At 40.6% G+C, this 26,393-nt stretch overlaps 1 protein-coding gene across 5 annotated transcripts in view; it reads right to left on the reverse strand.

The window, feature by feature from the left end:
* LMO7 (LIM domain 7) overlaps window positions 1-26,393 on the reverse strand; it is a 133,487-nt gene that overhangs the window by 56,786 nt on the left and 50,308 nt on the right. For all 5 annotated transcript variants that reach the window (XM_064713291.1, XM_064713282.1, XM_064713275.1 and 2 more), the window contains exon 4: window positions 18,032-18,138. In XM_064713291.1, coding sequence (XP_064569361.1) covers window positions 18,032-18,138 — 107 coding nt within the window. The remainder of the gene's footprint in view (window positions 1-18,031; window positions 18,139-26,393) is intronic.

Below are 26,393 nucleotides of genomic sequence, written 5' to 3' on the forward strand. Positions count from 1 at the left end.
AATTTGTTGCTATCAGTAATACTGGATAAATATTACCTCTTTTAATTAGCTTTTTTTGGGTGAAAAACAATTTTTCCATCCCAAAAGAAAACAGTGCTTTAAGGCTGCCTGGAGCAGCCAAGTCAGAGGGTAATTTTAAACATTTGCTCAAAACATTAATGTTTTGGGGCCAGGTTTTCTGGCCAAGTTTTTAATGCTGGAAAAATGAATGCTTCTTTACTGTAAAGTGAGAGAATGGGTAAAAGTCCAAATACTTGCTTTGCCAGAAAGTTAGAAAACTTTTGTGGGAGGCAAAAAAAAAAGAGGGGTGGGGGGAGGAGAGAAGTTTAGGTAGTCTGACCATATACCTCTGAAGTTGGAGTTTACATTCATTCTGACCATCCCAACCAATTGAAACCAAATGTGCTATTAGTCACTTAAGAGTTTCTGTTGTAAAGTTAGAGGAGTCTGAGAATAAAAACTTGAAGAAAATTAATGATATGGGAAAACAATCCTAGCCAGGGAACTACAGATGATCTCACACCACTCTTTCACCAGTACTCATGAAGTATGTAATTTGTATCACAAAACTGATGACTGAGGGAAAAAATAGGCTTAATACACCAATTAAGACATCACCAAAATGCTCCAACAAGCTATTACAACTAAGTCTGCTGGTAGGGAAGGAGTGGAACAAAACTATCAGATTCTGCTCCAAGTGAGGCCTTGGCAATATTCCCAACATCTTTAACGAGTGCATGAGTAAATGCTAAATTGGGAATCTTCCTTCTCACGAGAAAGAAGATACTACATGCATCAAGTCTTGGAAATTGCAGTTAGCCATCTGCAGAATTTCACCAGCTGCCCAGCCAGATGAAGCACTGGAGAAGTGGGTTTGTTAAAACACACATGGTGGTTGCAAGCTATCCTTCCCAGAAGTCAATCAAAACACAAAAGCAACCCCCAGGCTCTTGATGGAGTTATTCTATGAATTCTTTGTCCAACAGTCCTCATAATTTCTACAGGAAAAACAGGCACTATTTATCACCAAGAGAAGATTAACAAAAACCTTGAGAATCTTATCTAGGAATCCAGAGCTTTTGAAAACTAAGGGTGTCTCAAAACCTCTGAGAAGTACAATCATTACTGCATTTAATCATTGGAAAGATTATCAAACCAATGGTTAAACTGAAAAGTATGTCAATAGTGCCAGTTTACTACAAACTGCAGCTTCCCATGGGACAGTACACATGCTGCATTAGCAACTACTACATCCAGACCTGTTACCTTGGAATTGTCTATGAACGTATCCCTTTTGATCTCAAGTGTTTGGCCCTATTTTATTCAGAAATCCCAACAGTAGCAGTGCTGTCACTATTATCCATAGTTTAACAATTCAGTGAAAAGCCAAGACTTTACCATCATCCTGCAATTAGGACTGATAGTCTAGACAGGATGAAAAATTAAAGGCAGCTCAATAAAATTAATGGGATGTTTCTCCTCTTGATTATACTTAATTCTACCTGAAACAAATTACAGTTGCAGAAGAATCACACAAAAAGTCATCTCAGCGGTCTCATCAGCAACACGCACCTTACAACAGTGAGACTCAGAATAATTACCAAGATCTCCCCTTCTTTTCACCTGCAGGCTAAGAGAACTACAAGAAGAAATTAACTCAGTGTGGAGGAGGAATACCCAGTAGTATCCTCCAATGAGGAGAGGACACATCAATCTCTGCTGATGGCTTAGGAATAGGTTGTTACATCGCAGCAAAGCCCAGCTATTCCTTGACAGGAAGGTAACCCCTAGAAAGTACAGGAGAAAAGAGCAGGGTGAACATACCTTCATGCTTTGACCCACAGATAGTAAACATGGATGATAAGCTTGAGCATTACCATCACGTTTGGTTGCCAGACAGCAAACTGTTGACCACATTGCCCACACAACATTGATAGTGCTTTGCAGTAGGCTACCACTTTCTTACTGCATGAAGTTAGACAGGGGGAAAATACCATGAAAAAAATAGCTCCTAATGTATTATCTTCCCTCCATTTCAGTGTAGATGCCGTTAGTGGTCCACTTAACCTGCTACGATAATATATTTTAAAAATAAACTTAATAGAAGTCCCTTCTGTAGACTTTTTTCTTTTTGGCAACTGAAGGTATAAAGATATGCAACAGTCTTCACCATCAAGGAAATGCATTTATGGCAGAGTAGGACAGTACACCAGTTTCCTAAGATGTAAGTTATGCAAGCATCATCTTTAGTAACGGAAATCAGTTCTATCAAAAGCAGTTCATGAAATAACAAATCAGCCATCTGTTGGATGCTGATTTATTGAGAGAGACCAATTCAGAACTGCTCCAACAGTCAGATATTTACTGCTCAGAAAGAAGACAGATATGAAGCCTTCTGCCACACTGCATTTTAAGCTCTTCCCTTACAAAACAGCACATTGAATAAATGTAAAAATATGTGCCCCAAGTTTTTTTTTCAGGTAGGAAAGAATCTTTGGAAGCTTCTGCTAGGGAAAGAAATCCAGAACTGTTGCATGAACTCCAGACAGAATGTCAAACATGTAATTACTTGAAATATTATTAAAAGTAACATAGTTATTACTTAAGGCCCTGACGGAAAAACCCTGACACAGGATAGGTACACCGGTGAGTATACTTGAACTTTTTTTTGCATAATAAAGCTCCCAGCAAAAACTGTGCAATCCTTCAAAAAGGAAAGCCACAAGGAAAAGAAAAATAAATTAAAAACACTGAGATATCATTCTTCGCAAAGAGAAAAAAATGAACTCTCATCTCAAATTCGCTCTCAAACTTCCTCTCCTTTTAATTAAAATTGATGAATGCTGATAGCACAGAAATCAACAGATTGGATGTGAAGTAAACAAGCCATTTAAAATACATAAATGCACATTTAAATTAAGTCTGTGCTGATTTTCAATTTGTAAAACCTCATATGCACTAATTTTGAGTGTCATACCAATTCCCCTCAAAAATAAGTTGACTAACACATTCACGATTACAGAGCAGCTTACAAAAATAAAAATTGTTTTTAAATTCCACTTCCTTACAAAGATTTTTATTTTTGCTAATTTTAGCTTGCACAGAGGATCCTGCGTTTCAGGGGTACAACCAAGGCTTGCCAAAGTTCTTTCACAAGTTGAAGACTGGCCAGTGAGCACCATCAGCAGTAATGGAGCTTCCATTGAAACAAAAAGCAATTCTCTCTGAAAAATTAAGCATATAATTATCCAATGAACACAATATCACAGTATTTACTCTCTCAGGTAATTATTAATTTTATTGCAGGCACCAAGATTAGAATGGATTGAAACTTGCCATATTTAACGAGACAACTTTTTCTGTCCTCTCTCTTCTAAGAGTGTTAAGTTGACCATCTATACCCAATTTGTCTTACACTCTTCTCTTTGTCCCTGTATCTTGCTGTGTTGACCTTAATAAAAAAAAAGGCACATGCTTACAAAATTCAGGCCATAAACTAATCTCTGTTGTATCCTCTACCACGGGGGAAAGTACAAGGTTTTCTAAAAACTACCCACTAATTATTTTTTGTACATAAGGATTGGGGCATTACACACTTTAATAAGCAAATGCATGGAAACCTGTACAGCTACCTTTTGTAATACCATTAAAGACTAACCTTTCATAACTGTCATCTGCTCTCTACTTCAAAGCCTGCACTCTTTGAAGCTGACCTGGTGTTGCTGTTTGTTTTGTGAGTTGCCTGGCAGAGACATCTGAGCAATAGAGAATGAAAACAGCAGCAAAGCATCTTTACTGGGTATCCCAAATTAGCTGAAGAGTTACAGAAGGCTATTCCAAATAACAGCAGCGGTGGCGCACAGACTACCTAAAAACTAGAAGGAACTAGAAACCAAGCAGATGCTACCTCCTCTTCATTAAGAGTAAAAGCAGATTATGAAGTTTTTCACAGGCAAAGTAAAAAAATAAATTAGAGAAAAATCTCAATGCACTTGTTTTGAAACTGAAGGGAGTCTTCATAATTTAAAATTGCATTAACAAAGAAGGCATATTACCAAGAGTTGAAGTAACCTGAACTAAGTAGCTGGAGTACCCTCTCACATGTGGAGGCAGGAAAAAAACTCCCAAGTTTAGTAGTTTTCTTCCACTGTGCTTACTGTTGCTTACTTTAGCTCTTAAGGAGGAGACATCTGCTCCTGTGACTGCAGATGCACAAATAACAGTAACATGTTCCATTAAATGCTGAATGCCAAAACCTACATGCAATTAAGCCTGACCAAACAGTTTCTAGGAGCTTGAACATATTTGCTTTCCTGACAAAAATTCTGCAAACAAAAGCTCCTTCTATAAGTAATGTACACGTGCCTTTGGTACACGTCCATCAAAAAGATTCCTGCCCTGGGAGATGAAAGCAGGCTTCTCCTCTCTCTCCCCGTGTGACTCTCAGGCAGTAATAAGTCATTTTTAAATGATGGGAACCACACAAACACATTCTTGGGCAACAGGTGACAAGAAGAAATTTTGAGTGTTCACTGCTTCTCCATCTCTCCTGAACCCTAATAGAATCATAGAATTGTTTAGGTTAGAAAAGACCTTTAAGATCATTGAGTCTGACCATTAACCCAGCACTCTTAAGTTCACCACTAAACCATGTTCCCAAGTGCCACATTTGCAAGACTCATAAGTACTTCCAAGGATGGTGACTCTACCACTGCCCTGAATAGCCTGTTCCAATGCTTCACAAGTGTTTTAATTGAAGAAAAGTTTACTAAACCCCAATTCTAAACCACACAATTGGTTTGCCATATGTCACAATTTGAGGACATTTCTTCCTGGCCTGTCACTTGTTACTTTGGAGAAGAGGCTGACCCCCACGTGGCAGTTGTGGTGAACAGTAAGGTCCCCCCTGAGCCTCCTTTTCTCCAGACTAAACATCCCCAGTTCCCTCAGCTGCTTCTTATCAGACCTGTGCTCCAGACCCTTTACCAGCTTCACTGCCCTTCTCTGGGCACACCCCACCACCTCAATGTCTGTCTTGCAGTGAGGGGCCCAAAACTGAACACAGGATTTGAGATGTGACCTCACCAGTGCTCAGTGCAGGGGCACAATCACTGCCTGGTCCTGCTGGCCACACCATTGCTGACACAGGCCAGGATGCCACTGGCCTTGTTGGCCACCTGAGCACACACTGGCTCATGTTCAGCTGGCTGTCAACCAGCACCCCCAGGTTCTTTTCCGCTGGGCAGCTTTCCAGCCACTCTTCCCCAAGCATTTGAACATTGAGACCCAAGAGCAGGACCTGGCACTTCACCTTGTTGAACTTCATCCAACTGGCCTCAGCCCATCCATCCAGCCTGTCCAGATCCCTCTGTAGTGTCTTCCTACCCCCCACAGATCAACGTTTCTGCCCAGATTGGTGTCATCTGCAAGCAGACTGAGGGTGCAACTTTGCCCCATCCCCCTTGTCTGCCCTTTTACTGCAGTGCCCCATTGTGTAAACACGCTTTCTGAGAAAACCAAGTTCCAGTCCTTCATTCCAGTTTTTCTCCTGATAAAACTCACACTGTTCACTAAAGGAAGGAATTTTAGCAAGCAGCTTTGGCCCACACCTTAGTCCTCCCATGCTGGCAGCCCTGTGCACACTTAGAGCAGCTGCTGAGCCACCCATTGCTCACATGGCACCCAAACAAGCAAAACTCAAGCACTCAGACTCATCAGACTCGGTGCCACCATTCCCTGGACTTGTAGATGTAAATCTTATCCTAGCAATGAAACAAACAACACTGAGCAAGAAATGGAAGTAATTTACAAATGCAGTCACATCATTTAGGTCACGATCATGACGTAGACTGAGTACAATACCTGGATAACTAGAGATTTCTGTATAGGTTATTTATCAAACCAGTTTGTTGAATACATTCACAAATTACTCAAGCAGCATTAGAGAAAACAGAATTGAACTAAGGACTTTGCTTGCAGCTCTACAAGGAACACGCTTCAGAAAGACAAAATGTTGTTTATAAAAAGAAAATTATCCTTTTGCAAGAGATTCTGTTCCTCTTGAGAGAATAAAAATATCACTATGAAATGGCAAATGCTACTAAACCACCAGCACTAAGTGACTTCTGTATGATTTCCCAACAGCAGCCAACATTCAATACCAGAGGCAAGCTCAGATTTCAAAGAATAAAATGTTCTGCACATAGAGAGGGTTTTGCAGGACAAGTGGAGTATCATTACCAATGCATCTTATTCTGTGCTTATTCAACCTGTGTGGGTGTGCCTTCTACATAACCATATGATGTGTGATTTTACAGTTACACTTCCTATTCCAAAATCAGTAACAAAACCTCTTAAATTAACTGATCTGCAAGCAAAAGTAGCTTTTAAGCAACTATGCTGAATATAGCAAAGGCAAATACATGTACCAGCTTATTTCAACAGACTTTCAGACATTCTTATTCATCATACTTCTGAAGCTTTTCATGAAGTTTCCAATGGCTTAATGAAGAACTGTCATATGTTAAATTGCTAATATTTAATGATAACATTTTTTTCCCTGTGATTGCACAACCCAGTCACATACAGAATGCTGCTCTGGATTAAGAGACCTACCATGATTTTATTCATATTTTCAGATAGCTTTACATACAATGTTCCACATTTGCTAAAGCTTAACAATGATTGCTTGACTGATTTATCAAATCAAATTAATTGCTTCCATATGATTTGTGTTTGATTTTTTCCTTAGTTTTGCTTCTTGGAGTTTTCCATACAGCTACAGAAGTTAAAAGCAGCTTTCACTGTATGCAACCTTTCCAAAACCACACACAGCAACATCCACATGGGGCCAGATCAAAAAACTGTATCAAGCTCAAGATCTCATCTTCCCATGTAATCCCAAGTGGCTGCCTAAGGAAGAGCAAAAATAGACAGGAGAGATGTTTCTCCCTTCTGGACTCTCTCAGCTAGATGTGATTTCCACATACTAAGTAACTCTTAAAAGATTTCCCTTACTTAAACTTCTCCACTATCCCTTGAACACAAGTAAACTTTGATTATCCACATCATCTGTTGGCAAGGAAGCCTACTTCCCCTTCATTGATTATTCATATAACATTGCATGAAGTGACCAGTTGAATCACTTGTCCACACCATCTGCCAGGGTTTTGTTGTGTTTGGGGGTTTTGTTTATTTGTTTGTTATAAGCTTGCAACTTTGTCCAGCTCTCTCCTTCATCCATCACCTCTCATTCAGGACTCTCAGCATGCTTAACTAAGCCTGCAGGGGAAGCTATCCCTACTTTTAGTCAGAGAGATGCCATAAGAGTGAAGATATTCCAGTTCCATGGATCTGCTTTTGGGGGAATTTGGGCTAGTGAGAAAGTGAGAAAAGGGAAAATGATCCAAGCCCAAAGCCTCATAGGGTATTACAACACCAGCAAATGTCATATTAACCACAGCAACGCAGTGAGGTTGGTTTTCCTATTCCTAGTACTTGTTTCTAGAATAAAGTTGGGTCTTTTTCTTTGTTTTTGTGTGGTTGGTTGTACTTTTGTTTGTTTGGGGTTTTTTTGACTGGCACTGAACACTGCCTTCACAAAACCTCTGACACCTTTATCTCAGGCCTGAGCAGTATTAGGCACTCCAGAACTCATAATTTCATACACAAAACCAAAATTGTTCTAAATTTTCTTGGTCTCATTAAAGTAACCCAAATTTCCTTCTATTTTATACATAAAAAGAGCACAGTTACTGAAAAAAGTAACCTGAAAATTACTACTAAAAGCTGTTTACAAGAATAGTTAATACTGGTATACTTGGACACATTAGGATTCAGTTGTGGAATTGTACAGTAATTCTCTAACTGTACAGATCTGTGCTGAAAATACATGACAGCTTCAAGTCAAACCACACATAAATAAACTGCCTTCTGTTAGCTCAGGCATTTTTAGCTAGTGCTTTACCAAATACATCCCTCACCCCCGAAAATTATCACAGTTGAGGGCATCTTACAACATCAGGTCACAGAGTTAAAAAGAATACATTACTGCATCATAAATCTGACAAGCGTATTTCAGTGGTTATTCACAGGGAACAAGTGGCTGTCTGTAATTTAATAGCCTTCGCAAGAGCAGAAGTATTTTGAACTTGGACTCCCTTTCCCCGCCCCAGTTAAATATTTTATCATATAACGCATTGGAATCCACGTCAGTTGATGCATATCTGTACATACTGGGTTCAAAGGTGTGTGCGTGTTTACATTTGCAGGACATTTTTTCTGGAAGGGAAAGGAAAGAGGAAATATCATCAGCATTAGTCAACCTTCTTACTCTAGTCCCAGAAACCAGCTGCAGCAGCTTCCAGAATTTTGCTTTCTGAGTCAGGTTCTGAGACTGCGCTCCCTCCCTGGGCAGACAGAATGGTAGGGAGGGTATACATACGCTGGAGGGCAGGGCTGTTGGGAGGACTGGCTCTGCAGGAACCTCATATGACATCCAATAATCACAAAGTCCAAGTCCTGCCCCATGGATGGACCTAATTCCTGTAACTGCAGAGCAGAGAGGAGAGCTGGGCCCGGTGGTCCTGCTGGGCCGAACCTCAGCCAGCAGCCAGTCCTGTCACCACTGGCCACCAGCACCCAGGGCGGAATGAAATGGTGCTTGGATGTGCAAAATGGAGCATGTCAGTAGGCTGACAGAGCCCATCATTCCCCCTTGTCCTCAGCACTTACTATGCCACCTCTGTAACGCTGCTGTCTCTGGTTTGGTGTCTCACAGTACAGGAAAGATGGATAAACTGGAGCAAATTGAGTGGAGGTCACCAGGATGTGCATGGCTGGAGATCCTGAGCTTGATCATCCAGCTTGTTCAGTTGGAGAACAGTTCCCCTGTTGGGTTTTCTTTTGCTCTTGTTGTTGGGGTTTTTTTCCTTTTGTTTCTTAAAGACAACAGATCTCTATCATTTAAAAGAAACATGCCTTTGTGTGGTTAAGCTTGGCTGCTATCTAGGGCTCTTTATTTCCAACCCTCCGCCTGTTCTTATCATCTAACCATGTGGTGAGACATTATTTTGTTTAATTGGTTTCAGTGACGGCATGAAAACAACCCTGTAACCCTGTGGAAATGCAGTTAGTAAAAATATCTGAAATTGTTATTTCACTGCCAATTGCATTCTGTAACATTCACAGCAAAAAAAAACACCCCAAAACATTAATGTGACTTCAAAGGATACAGTAAGTGCTCCAATAAAGCAGTAATAATAATTAGAACTGAAATGTCTGAAAGGAATAAAAATGGCCAGAAGTAGGGTTTTGCATGAAGTATGATCAAAAACTGTCACTACACTGTTCAGCTTTACTTTCTCTATTTGCAGAGCATGGTGAACTGGCAAACTCCTGTACCCATGGAAAACTTCAAGAAGTCAGCTTCCTCCACTATTTAAATATAGCAGCTCTTCCTGTTGAGTTGTCTGAAGAAAAACTAACTGAACTTCAGCAATTTAGCAGTAAAATACCATTTAGAATAATACAATAGTGAACTTGCATACATGTTTCTGTGTAATTGATGTTAGAAAAAGAATAAGCTTATGTTAGTTAAGTCATTTGATTTCCAACATCAGACACAAACACTTCTTTTGTATGGAGGAAAAAAGAGCCACCACCAAAAAATGCAGGCTTTCTCTTTACCTCCTTTTGTAAGGTACTCACTGCTACCCATCAAAAATGCTGTTTTCCCTCTCATGCATTGTTTTATAAACTGCATTTAATCCTGGGAAGCTAGGGGATTAAAATGAATACAGGTATTTAAGATTTAGATGGATTCCCATGGGAATCCTAAAATGCTAGAGACACTTCTGTTAATACAAACAAACACTGAAAAAGCATAAAGGCCTTCAGTAATAATGGGTTTGTAGCCCCTTCCACCCCAAAGTTATCCCAGAGATACTTTTGAAATGTAATAGGATCAAATATGATTACTTTGAACAAACCAGTGCAATTCTGTAGAAAGCTACTGAAATTTTCTGCAGGGAATCATTCACTTCTGTAGAAGAACTACCTGAATTCCAATATAAGCCTGTGGATCTGTGTCACTAGAGATACTTGAATTGATTTTGATACAACAAACACATGCTACCTGTATTGTTACTCTGAATTGTTCAAACTCCTCCTGTACACATCTAGATACAGGTACAGAACTCCAGAGTTCTTCATTCTCAGAGCAGAATCATCTTCACAAAACCTCAAATGCTATCAAAAGTATAATCTGATAAAGGAAGTGTAAATTATTAACTTTTAAATTACTCAACAGCAAAAGTGATCTATCTCCAATATTATTCATAGTGACCAGAAAATAAAGCAGACAGATTAAATGGCACCACACCTAACACCTTATAGACTTTAAACCTAAGAATTGAAGGTAAATTTCTAGCAGGTATGGTCCAAAGTCTGGAACATATTTTATTGCCTACAACGTTCTTACTGCAATGATTTACAGTTTGTGCAGATTAGTGACATGAGCACGAATATTTTTCACTTAAGCACATCAGTTTCACAAGACTGAAAAAACCAATTTTTTCTTTATCTCTATATAATTGTCCCAAATACTAAGAAAAGTAAAACGTGTGCAATTACTGATCTTGCAATCAGATCTATCATTAAAAAAAATAAACACAGCAATTTCAATATTTAGAATATAGCTGTACTCAGGAAGCAAATACATTTCTTTGCCAATGCCCATAGCAAAAAGAGAATTTACAAAGTTGTAGAAACATTTCTAGAGTCAGTCTGAAGTGCTGCACTTTTCCATTTCAAGGAAAGTCACTAGGAAACTTAGTTACCACAATAAAGGCCTATTACAACCATATGTGTAAGAAATGTTATTTCCCTGAATATAAATATGGAGAAAGCCACATCCATTGTCCTAATTAAATTTTGGTTAAATGGTTTGCATTTCAATTTTCAAGACCCACAAAAAGCTGTCTTTTATTTGTTTCACCTCAGTTTGAATTCAAAGATAGTTTCTAAAGTGCTGAAGCTTTTGGGATGATTGACTCTTCAGTCACATAGGTACAAGCAAGAGAATTTAAGGAGACACAAGTTTTGGTCTAATCATTTTCATACTTCATGCACTGAAGCATTTGGCTTTCATCCATCTCACCACTTTCTATTCTACGCAAAATTAAAAGACAGGAAAGGGTGGCTCTATGTTGTGTGAGTGTTTTGAGTTGGTTGGGTTTTTTTTTATTATGAGGCCAAATTAGAAAATAAGTTCTTCAACTCATTAAAATGCATGTTTCTTAGAAAAATCAGCACAGCAAGTTCAGGTTCAGCTCTATCATACTCTCTTATTGCAAGCACTCAATTCTTGTGCAAAAAAAAGTTCAAGATAATATAGTAACTAAGCAAATAGATATGAAAGAAGACCACAAATTCAGTATTATCAACAGAAAACACCAGCTCTGAGCTATCTGTCCACTAACTGATCTGCATTCTCTCTCCTTTCATTGTTGTTTTTGAGGTTGGTTTGGGGTCTTGTTTGATTGGTTTTTCAAGTATCCATTTTCAGGGTATTTGACTCGGTCTCCTTTGAGCAAAATACCACAGCTCTTCCTGAAGGGCAAAATAAGATACAAGTCCCAAAAGAGTGTCTCATCATCACACCTCAGGGTTTCAGCTATACCTCAGCTTTACCTGATTTGCCAAACAGTTTAAAGATCTGAATGATTCTGGCAAAGCAAACCTAAAAAATTCCTCCAAACACTGAGATGTGGTATTGCTTTTACAATTAAAGCTCTCAAAAAATTTCCAAAGAGCCTTGATAACCAATTCCCACTCAAAATATCATATTTTCAGGAATTTCTATGTAGACTGCTTTTTTCAGTGGTCTGCCCAACAGTGCTAACATTCATCCCACAGAAGAGAAATTTCACTTTGCCTTTGTTTACCCTGGAAAAAAAGCACCCTGAGCAGGAAACAGAAGTGGAATCAGGAAATGCAGCATATTCCCCAGGTTTAGACAGGAAGAACATTCAAGTCATAAGAAACATCAACTACTATTAAAGGAGAATATTTTTTAATTCAGTATCTACTGTATCAGGAAATAGTGTACAGCTACTTCCTACCGCAAAACCAGTAATTTGTGGTGGCAGTACTGTAATTTAAATTACAGGCTAAAGAAGACAGGTACTAGAGGGCACTGTGTTTAGCTTAACTCACTGCCAGGTGGCTTCCCTTCTGACAGCCCCCAAAAGGAGAGGGTTTCTTAATAAGAGACAAGAGTTGTGATATGCAAGGTACTGATTCTGTACATATGCTTAAAATACTTAAGGTTGGTATAATAGCTCACTCTTATATAATCAGAAGAGCACCCCATTAAATATATCCTGCTCCAAAAGGAACAACAGGTGCAGAATATGTCCTTACAGCCATACCACACAGCAACCATTTAATTTTCTCAGTTTTTATTTAGAAAGCATCTATTCTCTGAACCACTTTTTTGGGTGGTATTTTAAATTCAGAAAGTGTTATCTCTGAACTGAAATAGAGAGCCTGTCTCAAAAGCTTAGCTGAAATGCAGGAACACAAGGATGAACATTCATGTAACAGTTGTCACTTCTCTCCAGTTGGCTTTAGTTATAGAGAGCTTTATGTTACAGAAAGAATGGCATTTTAATTTTTCCAGGACTGCTTTTTGTTTAGAAATTCATAAAAAAAGATTATGCTAAAGAAACATTAAATGGATTAAGATAAAAACTACCTAACATTTTGAAATGCCAGGGCCAAGTCATAGCTCTGTTATTTCCTCTCATGTATGTACTGAGTCCCACTTCAGCAAAACTTCTCCAACAGGGTTTTCTGTTTGCTTTACATAACTAACATATTACAAGATTGATAATGAATATGTGGGAAAAGTGCAGACCAGAAAAAATATGAAGGATTTATCCAAATACCAGGTTCTGCAAGGTGATGAGATACTTTGATCTACCTTGGGAAAAAAAAAAAATCACAGAATGGTTTGGATTGCAAGAGACCTTAAAGATCACCTAGTTCCGACCCTTCTGCAATGGGCAGGGACACCTTCCACAGCAGACCAGATTGCTCAAAGTCCCATCCAATCTGGCCTCAAACACTTCCAGGGATGGGGCATCCACAGCTCCATCTATTCCAGTGCCACACCACCCTCATAGTAAAGAATTTCTTCCCAATGTCTAAAACCAAACCCATGCTATCCTAGTTCAAACTATTACCGCTTATCTTATGCGTCTTTGTGACAAGTCCCTCTCCATCTTTCTTTTAGGCCCCTTTCAGGTGCTGGAAGGTCTCCTTGGAGCCTTCCCTTCTTCAGGCTGGACAAGCCCAGCTCTCTCAGCCTGCCTTCCTATGAGATGTGCTCCCTGCTCACCTTCCTGGCCCTCAGAGTCACCCCAGCAGGTCCACACACTTCCTGAGGTGGGTGCCTGAGAGCGGGACACAGTGCTCCAGGTGGGGCCTCCGCTTTTAGTTTCATTCAAGACACACTCTAAATATAACAATGTAGTAACAATATTAGTGGCAGCTAAGTATTTTAATTTGCCCTATTATTGAAAAATGAAATTAGTATGGTAAAGCTTCAACATCAGAAGTCAGGGCTGTGGTAGCTTTAGAAAAGTTTGCTATTTAGGATTTTGCAGTAAATTTTCTTTTTTTTCTTAGTTTAATATTTTACTCTATTAACCCACCTTTTTTTTAATATTAGAATTTAATGATATTCTTCAACCGGAGATCTCATTTTACAGAATTATAAATTTTTTCATGTAGAAGAATTAATTTTCTTCAAAGACAAACTTGAATTTACACTCTCATTCTGAGCATTCAGGCTGCCTCCTTTAAAACTGATAATTGGGATAAACTCCACTGAATTGATGCTTGGTATCTGCCTTTGTGAACTCTCCCTTATAATTCCTTGGTATGATTTTATTAAGAACCCTTCCACAGCTGGGAACAACTGGGTGTGTCACCCCTAAAGAGCTGGGTGAGGAAGTGCTTAACATTTTTAAATAGTAACCAGGCTGACAACTGAGAGTCACTAAGCTTGTATTACATTCTTACTTTGACAGAACCAAAAAAGAATCAAATGAAGTATTAAGACAATCTTGCATTAGTATAAAAAAATTTAAAAATCCTTCACTAACTGCTGTGTTGTAAAACAACATCACCAATTAGAAAATATAAAACACTACACTGAGAAACAAAAATCAAATATACCAAAAGAACTGAAGAGGGACACATAAGCATTTACACAAATAACTGAACAAGATGATATGCACATGACTGCCAGACAGGGTATGTGAGGAGTAAGTCCATCTGGATGATCCTTCTTGGAACACATGACACATTGCTCTACTGTACCACTGAGCAATAACTTCTGCAGATTTACAGAAAGACTGAACTATAAATCTCAGACATTAATCCACACTCCCATTTTCACTGGCAGAAAAGAAATCATCCATGCCAGGACCATTTTTCCACACCACCCAACTACTAATCTTGCTGATCTGGCAAAGCATAAAGTTTGCAAGGGTTGGAGCAGCAACCAGTAATTTTAGCCAGTCTTTTTCATACAAACTTCTAAACAATAAAATTTTAAGGAGCTTTTTCTTTACAAAAAGGATAATCACATAATCACTTGGAACTGAAAGTCTGGGTATGTAAGAGGATTCTTGCTCCTCTTGTCCCAGATTACTTCTAGTAATTATAGAGGAGGGTTTCACATCATGCCTGTGCATCATCTCAGTTCGAAGAGAAAACAAAACACAAGTGAAAGTTGTAGCCTCCTCACCAGATAGAAAGATTATTTTCTCAGAACAGATTCTGTTCATGAGGAACCGAGGGTCTTGACCTTACCTCAGGTGACACAAGAACACCGTACCACATAACAGAGTTTGGTAACTCTGAATGGCTTTGTGGCGCTGTTCATCAGAGAGCTGTCAGCAAAGGTACGGCAAAAGGCAGCAAGCACACTCAGAAATAAAGTACAAGGAGAAAATAACTCTTCCTGTTGGGAAGGGAGCCTGTCCAGGTGGGACGGGATGGCAGCCTGAGATGGCAACAGCCTGAGGGAATAGGACTTCCCACAAGGTAAAAAGGAGATACCACAGGTAACTGCCAGGCAGCAGAGACAGGAGAAGCACATGGAGCACCACTGCACAGAGCTCATCCATCTCAAAAGGGAGGTGTTCCTCCTGAGGACCTGCCCAGCTCCTGAGGTGACCGATCAATCAAACAAGGGTAACAGGGACAGAGATGCAACCTCCCAGACAATGGGAAAGACTGGTTTTGCTCTTACATAAGATGCCAACTCTCATGTCCTCCTTAGCAGCAGAAGCAGACCCACCCTTTTAATGGTACCTTCCTCTGACCAGTTTTCAACATCCAAGGCAAATCAAACACCTTTTCATACCTGACAGTAGATGCATGTCCCACCAGCACGCTGTTCTCTGCCTGTTAAGCTGACTTTTCTAAGCAACAGTTTATTTAATCTGTTTTGGGTAGATAAAAAAAACCTGTGCTAACAGCGGTGCAACAGCAGAACACAGCAGTCCTCTTGTGGTGTCAAAACACACACTGCTTCAGGCACACATTAATGTTATCCCACACAGCATATCACCGCTGCTTTAAGAAGCGGGCAACTAGCCTCAGGTGATAGCAGCAAAATGATTTTGCTTTGGAATGTTAGAAATCCAAAAGTTAAATGCAATCTTTTGAATAAGTCAGCAAATGAAAAGTTTTACTTCTTGGTGACAAGGAATTATTTACTTCTAATTATGAAACTAGATTAACAGAGGATAAGACAAAAGCAAGACATGAAATAGTACCCCTTTTCTGAGGCCTGACATCCTACAGGTTTTGAAGACATTTGTAATTCATCTTGAATGTATGAAACTACTTATTTCTATTAAATAATAAAAGGACACATCAGATAAAATTCCTGATCAGACAGCATTTCTCTCCTGACACAAATATAAATCTCTCTGAAAATCCTCTGAAGAATAGCTTGCCCTCTGGGCAATAAAATTATTTCTGTAATTAACTTTTCAATGGAGAGAGTTATCTTCATGTAACTTATTTCCTTTATTTCTTGGAATAAAACTTTCCTACCATCCCTTTCCAACCTCCTAAATACATCAAAAGTGCTAGTATATTTAGGACACCACTTTACAGCATGCTCACATACAGAAGTTTTGAATTACTCTGGAAGCGTTTAATACACACTGTGGGACTGTCACATGATATATAATGTGTGGAGAAGCAAACTCATACTGAAACAAATTACAAGAACATGGCTGTATGGCTGGCAGCTCTTTTGACACTAACCCAGACCCCCCACACTGCTGTCCATAAGAAGTACTCAATAGTTAAATCTGCTTTTTTGAAAAACACTAATTAAAGCATTGCTGAGAAGGTATGATGTAAAACCACTGTTGTCTCGTGACAACTTCAAATTCCAGCCTCACTCTCTGCTCACAGAGCCGGGAAGGGAACTGGCGGTGCTGCAAGGACCCAAAAAAGCCTGGCTCACAGGCCCACGGGATGGATTTCACGGCTGACCTCTCCCGGGCGCCACGGTTCCATGTTGGGACGAGTCGGACAACATACCTTGCACAAGAACTCGCTATCTCGGCCTCCCCGCGCTCCCAGCCTGTCGCTACTGACGCTGCTGAACGCCAGCTCCCGACCGCCTCCAACCCTTCCCAGCCATTCCCTTGGAGCAAACCTCCACCAAAACAACTTTTGCTAGGGCTTTGTGAGTAATTTAAGCACGGCAGAGGTTACCAACCCTCTGGCTTTTGGCGTGACGTAGGGACCGGCAGGGAGAATGCCAATGTCCTGGAAGTGTGCCAAGTCCCTAAACAGCAGATTAGTGAGAAATTACATTTTGGGTATGAGTCAAAGACTGAAAACACATTGCCATCTCACATATCAGACCTCAAAACAGCATGAACTTTTGTTCTGAAACCAGGCAGAGAGAATGTCAACAGGCTACCACTCAACCCACCTACGAGAGATTTCTTTCTAATTAAAGCAGCTACATATCATTTCACAGTATTTTTTTCCTTGTATTTGCAGAAGGATTACTGCCTGTTCCTCTTTGATAAAACTGGTAATTTAAGACAGGAATCAATCCTTCACATTTAATTTGACAGGCTTCCAGCAAAACCCACTAAAGATTTCATTTTTTTTTGGAGACAATAAATTCACCCTTTTGTCCCAATATAATATAAACAGTTAACACTGTAACAAATCAGTGTGCCCTAGGATGATTTTTGCCTCGACTCATTTATCTTAAAACACCTGTCTTAACAGTAAAGTTTTACCTTAGTCTCTCAGAAACTAGTAATAAAATTCTTATTAGGAGACAGAGCAGTCTTGAAATATGAAAATCCACGAAATTTATTTTAGAACCAAGCCACTTCTATTTCACAGGAAAACTCTCATCTCCATAAACATGCCATTCAGTACTTGATTTCTACTCATACATACACATACATCTCTTGACAGGGGATGTAACACTCAGAGACAAACATCTGATTAATACTTGAGTGGCAAGACCAGCAGTCCTTCAGGAACACTATACCTAAGCCTCAAAACCATTTGGATAAGTATCAGAAGTACCACCTCAGCCTTTCAGATTTACATCGGTGATCACAAATCATAAAGAAAAGTGATGCTTTTGATATAATTTAACAATTTTGCTCCAAGTCTAAAATAAGCTGAACAGTTTCCATCTCAGATTAAATGCTGTAAATATTCATTAACAATTAGTTTGCTTGTAAGGTTACTATTATAATCATACTTCATCTTTTAAATTACATTTCTGAAAGTCTTATCCTCTAGCTTTAACAAGGCTTAAACCCTCACCACAGTATTCAGAACTGCTCATACCAGATTAAAAGAAGAATTTTCCATAGGCAAACATTTAAAAAAAAAAAAATAGACCGAGAAAGCGCTTAGAGGGAGAAGGGAAAGGAGAAAACAAAACCACAAAACTCACTTGACTGTAACTCGATTGGACAAATCCTGAAGATCTCCTGGGTGAAAAAGCTGAGCTTCTTTGAGTCCAATGTTTCCACACGCTTTCAGAAAAACATTTATATTATCCTGCAAAGAGAAGTAGAAAGCAGTTGCTCAGTTATGAGCACTAAGCAGGTTTTGCAAGATGATTAGTACTAGCCTTTAAATGTCAAAGTCCAGCTCACATAAATGAAACTGGAAAAGCAATCTTCTGGATCATAAACGCTGCTGGTTTCTCATGCACACAGCAGGCTGGGCTGCGATGGCAGGGACTGAGGGCTATGTTAAAGATTACCTGGCATAAGGCAGCAGTGAGCCAGTAGGCAGCAATCTCCACTTTGATGTCAGCTCTGCTCAGCAAACAAACGCCCTCTTCCTAGCTTTGCACGACAAGCCTCACCTCAATGCCTTTAAAAATAACTCCAGCTACTGACATTCACCACCCAGAAACTCTTGGCAGGGGAGGAAGAAGAGGAGGGACTCTTCGTTTCTATGCTCACAGACTGATGAGGGAATACTGCACCTGGAGTCTGGGTTTGGTTGCTGAGCAAAGCTCCGGAGAGACAGAAACCAAACTGTATTCAGAGCTGCTGCTGCCGCCTCACTTGGGGGGGGATTCTTCCCGAGTCCCTCCCCTTCCACTTCCCACACCCCCTCCTCAACTTCACACCGATCTGTTACAAAATAGAGGAGCAGCACCCACTCTCTGCACCTGCTGCAGGATGGACTGACCCATGAGAGAAATGTTAAAAAAAGAATAAATCTAATGATATATACAGAGATTATACAACTTGTGATCTCTTTCCACTTCATGAACAGTGGGCAATAGGCAAGAAATTCCTTCTCGTTAAGGTGGAATGCTATCAACAACAAAAGAATGTGCCCTCTTGCGCACTTGCTTCCTTCAGCTGCAAGCCAAAGGAAAAGGTACATGAAGTTACTTAATTCATAAGCTACACACAGCCCTGTCATTAAGAGTTTGTAAGTCAAGGTGCTGATATCAGAATTTCACAGTATAGACAAGTTCTGCTTTAGCAATTTAATATGCTTTAAAATTGTTTTTTGACACATAATACAGTTATTCCTTCATTTAAAAATCATTAAAAAAACAATCTACAAAGAAAATGACAGCTGCTTCTAATAAAGAAAGTAAAACAAACCCAAGTATCCCCACAACCTTCTGTTTTGAAGGTCCCTGGGATTCTAGTATTTCTTATCAGTCTGTAAACATGGCTTAATTCAAGGAAAATATTTGAGCAAGGTATTCCCCATGCAGGCTGCGGGCTCTGCGTTACCACATCTGAAAGATCCCAGGTGTCTCATACCATGAAGGTTACGCCCCAAGGCCTGAAGTGCTGTGCCATGGCGGGGGCTGCTCTGCTGCAGGGGGTGCAACATGATGGCAAACATGGGGGACTCCATGTGGGGGCAGATGAGAGGAGGAAGCTGGGAAGGATGGAGGACAGGCAGCCTCGCCCATGCCCAGGTCCCTGCAGTGCCCAGGGAAGAGCTTCATGCTGTGAGATGCAGCCTCAGAATGGGCATTTGCTTTTCCTTTCATGCAATGCCCCTTTTTTCTTTCCATACACTATAGGGAAAATCGTCTAGATGTGCCAACTTTAGACAATTAATATCTGAGTGTCCCCTTAGTACTAAACCAGCAAGGACCTGAAAAGGCATTGTTTCCTCTGCATGGAAGAAGCCACAGGCTACAGTCCCATTGCAAGAAGAGGAACTACTTGCTAAACAACCACCAGGGCAGTGTTCAGGGGACTAGGGAGTCTATGAAACTGGCAAGTAAGGCACAAGAAGAAAGCAGCAGAGCAGAAAGAATGAGTAACTCCAAGGTAATGAACTGACACCAACACCAGTGAAGGCAATATGGTTTGATTGGTCTGCCCAGTCACCACAGCAACTCAGAGCAAACTCCCAAACCAGAGTTACATCAACCACAGGGCTGAAAATGAGCACATTGTGCAGGTAAACAAGGAAGAAGAGTTAGATTTAGAAAAACAGATGTCGTCTACACCCTGACAGCAACAAAAACAAAGCAGAGGAGTTGCTCACCAGTGGCTGCTTGCCTGCACAACCACCAAACTTCTGGCACATGACATAATTAATGTTGAAGGTGTTTCAGCAATTAAACCTATCAAGCATCAACCTCTCGATAAATAGCACTTACAGCCCCTGAGAACATCCCTGCTGACAGGAGTCAAGACCATCAGAAATGGGGTCAGAAGCAGGAGGAGCTAACATGGAAGGCAGAACACCGTTAGTTACAGTGCTCACGTGCAGGATAAAACAGGGTTCCAAATCTTCCTTCCCTCAGCTCCCAAGTCAGAAGTTTGATCATGCCTGCCATCTCACAGGTTACTGCCCCAACACCAGCTGTTCTGCAGCCAGGGCCTGGAAATTACCCTCACAGCATCAAGAGATGACACACCCAATAGACTTTTTATCAGGTTTGGAGATTGACACAAAAAGGTATCATTTAAACAAATCAGCACTCCTAAATACTGTCTTTGCCAGGTTATTCTTGACCATCCCTAATCATCATGGTTAATCAGCAAAGCCACAGGTCTTAAAATAGCTAGCAGCCATTTTAAACTCTACCAGAATAATGAATAGGAAGATGAATTTTAAATAGCACTACAGAAATAAGTAGGAAAAAAAAGACAAGTTATCAACCTTGCAATTAAATTTATCATTAGAAATGTGAACGGGAACAGTTTTCAGAGATTAATGCACTCAAATATAGAAACCATTACACCATTCTTTTCACCAATGTAACTGTACTTTAACAAGACTAATGGTCATTGCCACTGCAGCTTCAAAGGCCATACTGTAATCCGAATCTCATCACACTTCACAAAAATAGTTCTATTTAAACAACCAGACCTCAAAATCCTGGAAAAGCACAGCACAGGTGACAAAATTCACTGACAAGATGTCCTCAAGAGAAAAAGGCTCATACTTGCATCCACTACCCTCTTCTTCCACTGTGTTCTCAATCTCTGTAAACACGAGGAGGGCACTTAAATTTAATAAAGAAACAAATTAGCAGAGAAAAAGAATTATGATGCCAAGGGAAGATAAGGGACAAAAGACAAACTGGAGAATTTGATACCAATAAAGTGGGTCATGAGAGGCAATACTGGTGCTACCTATCAGCACAAGAGAAGCAAAACCAGAAGGGGAGAGAGGGGCTGCCCATTTCAAAAGCAAGGATTAATCAGTGGACAGATCAAATACATTTTTGCAGAAAACATAAGGTTCTGACCATTATTAGAGAAAGCTCTTGAACTAACAGGGATGAAATCATCAGTTAATTTTTGTTCATGTTGTTAAGAGAACTCAATCACTGCATTTCCCTGAGCATCTGAAGTTGAAATACACATCACAGAATTACAGGTTTTAAATCACAACAAAAATAAAGCCTGAAGTCTAAACCACAAAATTCAAGTGTAATTCATTTCTGGTATGCTATTTCTACTTCTAAGTGTCTTAGTGAGAAGGGGTGTGGAGGTTTGACTGAGACTGTGGGAAGGGCTAGTTTTTTCCCCAATGGTGGGCATGATGGAACAGCAGAGCATTTCAAATGTTCCTAGCATGGCTTGAGTTTTCCACATGTTGTACACACTTAGATTAAATGCACAACGTAGAACACTGACTAGATAGAGCTATTACTCTTCAGTATTCCATTTTTGCCTCAAACTTCAAAGTGAACCGCACCCAAAAGTGCTGCAAAGTCATAATATGGGAGAGATGGAGCTGCCAGTGGGAAACAGGTCATCTACAAGCAGGCTTTTAAATACTGCTGTTCAGGGAAAAGGCAAACAATACTGTACAGTTGCAGCTCTGTACCTGACTTTCTGGTCCCCATGGGGCACCACTGGACACAAACCCTTCCCTCTCCTGTTGTTAAAGCATTTCCCTCCAACCAATGCTTTGAAGGAGCCAAGATGCCATCTCTACACTGAAAATGAGACTGTGGTCCACACCCTCCCTCCAGCATCTGAGCAGAGCAGAACTGCCTCTCACTCCTGCAACTCCATGGACTTGAGGAGAGGAGCTCCTCAAAGCTGAGTCTTTCCTCACTGGTCCTCAGTGCTGCTCCTAGGCCAGAAGCAGGGAGGCTGTGCCAGAGCAGGTGAATGAGAGGGAAAGAGCCGGGCCATTGCTGCAGGGCTCCTCATTGCTATCACCAGCCTGCAGACCACAAAGAAAAAGAAGCTGGTAACTCCATGGGGAAACACAAGAATTTGGACACCTTCCTTTAAAAATAACAATTTTAAAGAGCAGCTAAAAAAAAAATAAAATTGAGGCATTGGACCACTGGACCGTGGTTCTGTGTCGCACCTGTGATCAGCTCCTAATGTATGTCACCTTGGCAAGAATTTGAAAAGAAAGACAGAGCGCTGGTGAGGTGTTGGTGGGGGGGAAGTACAGAGGTTCCTCAACACCTAATAAACCAAAGAAAAAGAGTACGTCTAAACCAGAAAAAAAAAATCAGCATGAGCAACAGGAAAGAAAAAGACAAAAGATGCAAAAAAGATCAAGAAGAGGTTGACCTTAAGTAGGAAGAAAACCCCAAAGTCACCTACCTGAGAAGGGGCATAAAGTGTGGAGTGTGTAAAACAAAAAAAAAAAGAATTTTTTTAAACATCTAAAGTAAAAGCTAATTAAAAGAGGTCTCCCCATTATTTTGACTACTTACATGCAACACAACATCACCAAATTCAGCTTGTGTAATAGAGCTGCAATTTTATTTTTAAAAAATCCCACATTATCATGATTATCTGGGTGGGACAGGAATATTAATTTAAACAAGTGCTTAAATACATTTGATTTCTTTAGGGTGCAGTCATGCTGTGTGGTAAGCCTGATCTTCTCTCTAGTTAACTGTTTCTCTGAATCCCTGTGTATGCGCCAAAACACAGTGAAATCTCGTAGGCATACAAGTTATGGCACATCTTTCAAATCACTTGGCAACAGGGAGAAAAACAATTTAATTACCATGTTGTTTTTTGTTTTTCCTGGATGTATCAGCCAATAAAAGACAGTGCTCTAGGTTGTCTCCTATTCTGATATAAATACCCACTCTTTCAGTCATACCCCTTATTTCTACTGCTATTCAAGCTCTAGTTTGGAGGGGAGAGTTGGGTAGGAGAAGGGTGTATTTTTGGTGGGTTTTGGGGAGGATTTTAAGCAGTTATTTTCAGTGTATGAAGGAGATGGTGCCCTATGCTTGCAAGGCCATGAAGTGTATTTGCACTAAATGTTACATCATCATCCAGACCATGATTTGGCACCAGAGGTGGTTTTCAGTTTCCACGCTTTAAAAAAAAAAAAAAAAGACAAAAGACAAAAACCACCAAGTACCTATAGTGCCTAGCAACAAAAGCTCTTGACATTTTAAGAGTGACTGATGCATTTTTTTGGCTACAGAATTCTGAAAGTCATTTGAGTAGACCACATTTAACAGGCATTTTTCCTTAGTACTGCATTTATCAAGACATTTAGTCATCTTGAAGGAGACACAGCTTTCTACTGTGCATTCATGACAAACCCTCTTTATTAGCACCCTCATTCCCTTAAGTAAGGCCAATTTCTATCACAAAAAACTGGTATTTTTTCAAAGCAGAAAATATTTTTTCTAGACACAGCATTATACAGTCCACTCAAGTCAGCTCAAATCAGTTTAAGGCAGAATTCAGAGCTGCATTTGGCAGCAGCATCACCACACAGCTCCACGTTGTTTATATTCAGAGGTGGGGTAAAGGAAGGAGCCTGCAGCAGGAGCTCGCTGAACGGGTTGGGTGACTCGCTCTTCCTCGGAGGTGCGTTTCGGTTGTTGGCTCCGGCTGCGGGCTGGGCCAGAAGGGGTGAGAGCACAGGAGGGAACAGGGCTGAACGCAAACCCCGTGGTCTGACCACAGGCCTGGGAGCCAGGAACTCCCCATTACCACCTTGGCCTTGAATGTCAGGGTGTTCAGTGCCCATTACCCACCCATCCCATCTGTAGTGCGTGATCCCAGCTCCTACTGCTCTCTGTGTTTCTCTGAAGGCCAACAGTTTCAACCTTGAACCAAATGCAGGAGGAGTGGATAGGATACCTAAACTGCTCTTTTCCTCCCTTTTTGGGTCCAAAACTAAAAATAGCAGTTAAAACAATCATCCTGCAGACATAATTTGACTTAGAGTGACCTCAGGGCTCCTGTTCAGTAAATTATCCCACCCATAACAGAGTGCACAGAGCACTGCGTTGGCCAAAGATCAGAAACTGCGTTAATTGCTTTGCCACTCCCCTCTGCCCGCCCTTCATTGCTTTTCCACACTGGGTAAAACAATAAATTACTGTGATCCTTGACACAGGGATTCCCTGCTCCAGCTCTATGCATGATTACAGATACTAAATCTTTAATGATTCACTGCCGGCTTTCCTCTCAGAAAGCAGGTGCTCCTGCTGTGAGAATGCAGGAATGAAACTCTGTGCACAAACTTTGCGGTTACCTTGGTGCTGCCACTATCAATAACTGTAGTAAGAGGAGGAACATTCCCCTTTGCCATTGCAACCATTACGGAAATGATATTTTGAAGCACCCTTAGGGAAAGAATCATTCTGGTTTCGGACAAAAAGGTCCATCTGTCTCCCAAACCCCAATTCCATCTGCAGTGACTGCAGCTGGTTATGGATCTCTAAGACCAAGGTATGTATTGGAAGAATGTTCCCCAAAACTTGTTATTCAGGTCCTGACACTGCCCACCACCATGGGAAATGGCCAGAGAAGGCACCTCTGCTCAGCCCACCCCATTGTCTGCCACCTCTTGCAGCACTGAGCTCCACATTTTCTTCACAACAGGAGCAACTGGATTAAGGAAAACACACAGGAGAAATTAATGTGGGTTGATGGGTTTTTTTTAAACAGGACTTCAGAGTTGACAACCTTTAAGGTGTTTAACATAGCAAAGGACCAACTGTCTTCAATGACTCAAAATGCCTCCCAGGCTCATATCTCTAACTGTGCTACAGCATAACCTTCACTATGACTTTACAAACATATATCACAGCAACAGTGTGTACCAAATGAGCCTTTTATTGATAAGAGAGTGAATGTCAGGTTGTAAACTGCAGGTGTGTTTCTGGGATGTCACTGCTACCAAATAAGGCAACCTGGAATGGAGAAGGGCTAAAGTGCAGCATGTTGGCAGACAAGCCTTGCTACTAGAGCTAATCCACTCAGAGGCATTCATACTGAAATGAAAGTATAGGTTTGGAAAGCCAGTATGGAAGAACTAGCCTGGGCTATTTCCTTGTTTAGACAAGCCTTAACTTTCCCACCAGTTAGTTGCATTCCAATCAAAGTCAAGGGAAAAAAAAATTCAAGCGATATGCTTTACACCCTGAACAGTTTATACAAAACAGACTCTGCAAGCAAAGTATGCTAAATACTCCAATGCCAAGTCACCACACTACACAGAACTGGAATGACAGTAATCCACTTAAAGGTGAAACTCCCTTGAAGACTAATGAGTAATAAAAGAAGTAAAGACATCTTGTTCTTGAAACACAAAGTTTTGGCAGAGATTGCTTTCCTCCTCCACCCCCTCCCCTTTTTTTATTTTTATACATAAGGTTTTTTTGTTTTGCTCACACAGGTTAACAACTTGATATAGGTGAAATTCAGCTTCTTCATACACAGGACTTCATAAACAGAGCTTCAGACAGCTTCTTCATAAACAGAGCCTCAGATCCTGAATTCACGTAGCCCCTGATTTTTGGACAGTTATTTAGTGCTTCATTCTTTGTAAGAGAGCATTTGGAAGTGTGCTTCCTTCAAGAGCTAGGCATCATTTATTTCTTAACAGGAGTAGCACCCTAGTACCACATCTAATCCTTCCTGCCCTACATGGTCTTATCCCATGCTGTCGAGAAGCTTTCCCAGCACCCTGGATGGATGAGTTGGTTTGGAGATGGCTGCCTTGGAGTCCACCTGAACCCCTGCATCAGTGCCAGGCTTCCTCATGGCCCTCCTCATCCTCCTGCCACACAGACAGCAAGCTGGTCAGTGCAGCTGAAACAGCTCCCAGCACTGCATTTGGCAGCACTTGTTGCTGGTGTTGTTGTTAACAGTTCTTTCACACACCTCACTGGAGGAGGGTGATTCAGCACACACATGGGCGCGGAGGTGTTCGGGCAGGCGTTTGGAGATGTGGAATGAGGATTTCGTACTAAACAGAAGGGTGGTTAGCAGAGCTGCACAGCCCCACCATGGATACCACACAGAAAGTTAGCACTGCTGCAGTTAACATCTGCTTCCTTTGAAAACTGAATTTTAAAC

The sequence above is a fragment of the Zonotrichia leucophrys genome, chromosome 1, assembly GCF_028769735.1.
Source record: "Zonotrichia leucophrys gambelii isolate GWCS_2022_RI chromosome 1, RI_Zleu_2.0, whole genome shotgun sequence".
NCBI classification, from domain to species: domain Eukaryota; kingdom Metazoa; phylum Chordata; class Aves; order Passeriformes; family Passerellidae; genus Zonotrichia; species Zonotrichia leucophrys.